General features: G+C 33.3%; 1 protein-coding gene across 1 annotated transcript; it reads right to left on the bottom strand.

The window, feature by feature from the left end:
• Positions 1-700: 700 nt before the first annotated feature.
• Positions 701-3,289, bottom strand: LOC146930467 (pentatricopeptide repeat-containing protein At2g27800, mitochondrial-like). The gene is made up of 2 exons (XM_085701999.1): positions 1,815-3,289; positions 701-1,480 (listed from the first exon to the last, which is right to left on the bottom strand). Exons 1-2 carry the CDS (start codon positions 3,028-3,030, stop codon positions 1,458-1,460), a joined length of 1,239 nt encoding a protein of 412 aa, XP_085558125.1. The 5' UTR covers positions 3,031-3,289; the 3' UTR covers positions 701-1,457.
• Between the last annotated feature and the right edge of the window lie 1,476 nt (positions 3,290-4,765).

Here is a 4,765-nt window from a genome sequence, read left to right as displayed (position 1 = left end):
TTTTATGTGCAAATCATATTTCAATGTCCTAAATATACCTGCAAAAAAAAAAAAATGATGGGAAAAATTCAATCTCTAGATCACTTTTATGGACTTTATGTCTATTGATAAACAAAAAAATGAAGTTAAAAATAAAAAGAATCTCAAATTACATGGATAAAATCTGTATATTTTTTATTACATAGTCATTTTTCAAACTTCACGTATATTACAGGTCAATTTGAACGATTAACCAAATATTTAATTATATATAAAAAATAATGGCATTAATTAGAGTGTCACATCATCAAAAATAATGGGGGACCAATAATTTCCCAAAGATATGGAGCAGAAGCCAACTAATCACGACAATAATATGTATTAGAACCACAAAAATAATGATAATTCATTTTTTAATCCATCTGTGCCAATCCATGTTTTGGCAAAGATAAGTGACTGATACATATTATTGCTGGACGCAGAAGCCCTCTAATTGCTGGAAATAGGTATATTAATTCCCTCTTCCACGAGCTCAGGAACGTGAACAACCACGTGAGATTCATTTCAATTTTAAATAGTTATTGTCTCATGCACGTTGGGTTAAGCCATTAAGGCTGGCTGGTATGCAAATTTTCTTGTCAAGGCTGGTGTGAAGGAGGGATCTAAGCTACTCCCTTCATTTCATATTGATTGTTGTTTCACAAAGAGCAATAAATAATGATTAGTGTAAAATTACACAATTTATTTATTTTTTCATCTTTAAGAGTGCCAAAAAGTTTAGCCAGTCTAGAGGCATGAACTTTCACTAGCAATAATACATTGTAGACAAAGGGAAAGGTTAGACTTTTTCCTAATGTGGCCCAGAACATAAACCACTTTTCCATATTGACCAAGAAAGGCAGCAACTTTCAAGCATTATGGAAAGAATTTCTAATTTCTATCAAGGTTGATAATCAATCTAATCTGAGTATCTGACACGGCAGAGATATCTTATACAACCAAGTATCACCATTATTCCAGAATTATGTTACAACCAAAAGCATATTGCGAAGTCAATTGTATATATTGATCAAGAAACAGTGACTTCTTCGGCAATTTGGGAGGATCCACTTTCAAGCCATAACGAACGTGATAATCCGGGTTCATTACAATGAGCTCATACACGTACACATATGCTCAGGTTAGAAGCAGAAAGTATCTTTGAAAATGAGATAATGGATACATACTAGATCCAAGGTTTCGACCTTTAAGTCAACTACTGATATGTTCGGTTTAGCGGTTGAGTTGTTATTCTTGAGAGCCGATGCAAAAACCATTGTGATCTTTAGAAGCTACTATTTGGAGCTTCATAGTTAGTGTCCGGTCACAATGCAGAATTGAAATTTTTCGAGCACAGATGTTAAAATTCTGCATCTTATGAGTTCTGAGCACTTTGTGCCAAACATATGAGTTCTAAGGACCAAACATATCCAAGAATTTCAAGGTGAGATTAAAGCTGAACCTGAAATATATATACAAATAGATACAGTTGTCATTTATCAAAGACACCACATATCTCACTCCTTAAAGCAATTAGCAATGAAAGGAAAGCAAATTCTCTATTGATATTCTACGAGAAAATGATGGTGTAATTTGTTGAAACTTAAATAAAAAGTACTATATCAGGCTATAAACTCCTAGTCACACAAAACCATTGTTTAGGAAGTACATTTGCTATCAAAAATACATTATGAAACACGACACATAAGATGCAAAATTTTAAATATAACTCTTGGCCGGCAGACTATAGCAAGAAAAAACTAATTATAATGCTAAAAGATTTAAGATTGCAGTACCTGAATCAATTCTATTTTCTGAATCCCCATAATCATCTTCAAGCACATAAAGAAGCTTCCTGTAAGTATGCCCATCGACAAGGTCCTTTTCTTGCAACTCCTGCAAAAACCTCATGGCCTCTTGAACTCTACCGCGTCTACATATCTCATCAAGTACAGTCCTGTATGTAATAAAATCAACTGATTTTTGCTTTTCAGTCATCTCCCATAGATAATTTACAGCCTCCTCAACATCTCCAACAAGTGCCAAAGAATTGACAAGCGAATTATAAGATTTACTACTCGGAACAAAACCTTTGGCCTTCATTTCATGATACAATTCTTTAGCATTCTCTGTTCTTCCTTTGGCACACAACCCATGTATCAAGTAATCATAAGTTAAAGAATTAGGTTTACAATCATAAACCACACCCATCTGATGAAATATCCTCAACGCATCGTTAACATGAAGAGAAAGCACGTAACCTTTTATCATCGAATTCAGTGAAAAAATATCAGGTTCTATATGTTCGTTTACCATTTGCCTAAACAAACATCGCATAGTTTCCATATACACAAGGTTTATATCGGTATTATATCCTCTACTCAAAAACGCGCCAAAAAGAATATTATACGTTCTAATTGAAGGCCTAAACCCAAAATTCGGATTTCTACTACTCTTCATATGCTTAAACACAATAACCGCTCGAGTCAACTTCCGTGCCTCAGTAAAATAATATATAATCATATTAAACAACGCCTCATTACCAATCGAACGAACAGCAAGCAACTGATTCACAACATCATCCATTTCTTGATACATTTTAGCATCACCAAGCTTCTTAATTGTAACATGAAAACTCGACTCATTATGGCGAAACCTCGGCTGGTGAGACGCCCAATGAAAAAGCTCCAAACAAACTAACGGGTCGCGTTGATTCGCAATAACATCGCGTAATTCCTCCGGAGTAAACCGTGGGAGGAGTTGGGATTGTGCAAATTGAAACTTTTCTTGGTCTAAAACAGGTTTGTTGGCTTTTAAAAACCGGTTTCGAGCTCGTCTTCTGTAAGATCTTGAAGGGGTTTTGGTTGAATAATAATGATAATAATTAAAGCTAATAAGTGAATTGTTCTGTATTGGGTCATTGAGAAGAAATAGTGATGGATTTTGATTTGAGGTATTTCTTCTATTGAAGTGGGTACAATATTTCAAGCAATTTCTACGAAAAGATAACATTTTGTGATGTGTAAGATTGAAAAATTGAATTTTGGATATGTATCTTAGAAGATTGATTTATGCGCACCTTTATCGACGGCGGTAGCAGAGACGGAGGAATGAGATGTCGAGCTACAAAAGAACGGCGGAGCGCGGGGGTCTGATGTCGGCGGGAGATTCGGGATTCGCGGTGGTGATCGCAGGAGGCTCGCGGTGGTGATTTTCTGCGAGCTTGGGAATGATGAAACAAAACTGATATGAGCCACCACTACTCCAAGTTAAACTGAGATTACGTCACAGCACTAAATAAAAAAGTGTCTGGTTCGAACCTCGGTTATGACATTCGACCAACCAAATTTGGCATTTTGTTGGTTGAAATACTTAAAGGAAATATACCAAAGCTTAATCAAGATAGATATTTTTGCCACCGTCGCACGAAATACTGAAAAATGAGTTTATTAAGTGAGATCTATTTTATCCTCGTGAGCTTAACATAGTTGCTAAAGGCATTACATAATATATGCAAGGTACGGAGTTCAAACCTCAGCCACCACAAAAAAAAGTAAGATCTACTTTTGTTGCATTGGCTTAAAGGAAATATACGACCACCAGAAAATTATGTTATGATTCCCCAAGAGCTCATTATGATCCGTTGCATTGTGTTTCTAAGATTTTAAAACAATAAGTGCATGTAATCATCATCATCATCATTTATAATTATAATCCTACAAGCTCTCCCTAAAAAATTTCCCTCCAAAACTCTAATTCTATTAATTAATCATTAAATTAGAAAATATATAAATTTTAAATTAAAATATAGAAAAATAACTTATATGTCCACACTAACTCACAGAACTCACACTAACAACACATAAAAAAAAAGGCTCATATTATCCCACTAACCCACCATTCTCAAGATCAAATTGTCAAAGAACAATATCACTCCTTAGTGCACGGTATACATGAGTAAATTTATAACTAACAAACTATTCAAACCACACTTATTATATGAAGTCGTTACCACAATTGCACCTAATTTCTCTTTTTCTTTAGTTGTTATTTTCTTCTCTTCATGTGTATCATCTCATCATTTCCTCTTCCATATATTAGAGTTGTTTGTTGATTCTCATTTTTTATTTATTTTTCCAAGGCAAACACATTTGATGCATCCACACAATATTGGATGGGAAAGTTCAACAACTTCTTTATTCATTCTTATCGCATGTTATTAGTTTGTCTAATAGCATGCCAAAAATAATAAAAATAAGCAATATTTGGTTTTCATTTTGCAATGTTTGATATAATCTTAGTCCATCTTTTTCTTCTTGAAGATTTCATTTTCATTTTTCCATATTCCTTTTGATTTGATTTTAATTTGTTTGATACAATCTTAATCTTACTCTTTTGCATAATTATGAAACTCTTTTTTCTATTGTTCTTATTTTTTTTCTAACTATACTTTAATTACGATGAGAATTTACAAATGTGTCATTTTTTTAAGAAAAAAAAAAGCTAGAGATGCCTGAGAAGGCAAATCATCCCAATTATATTGTCATCCTACAAGTTCAAAAGTAACTTTTCCTTCCCGTACTCTCATTTTATTAATTAAATTGAAAAACACTTATAATTATAATCATATAGCCACACGAGAAATTAAAATAAAAATTAGGAATTAAATTAAGAAAATAGAAAAAAAAATAATGGAGAGAAAACATTTCACTTTCTCGCTTTTTTTTTTTAGTTTTACAATCCTACA

Source organism: Medicago sativa, chromosome 4 (genome assembly GCF_051527215.1).
Source record: "Medicago sativa cultivar Bolivia chromosome 4, Bolivia_mono, whole genome shotgun sequence".
In the NCBI taxonomy this organism is placed as follows: Eukaryota; Viridiplantae; Streptophyta; class Magnoliopsida; order Fabales; family Fabaceae; genus Medicago; species Medicago sativa.
The sequence above is the reverse complement of the archived record's forward strand: the minus strand, read 5'-3'. Positions and strand labels throughout refer to the sequence as shown.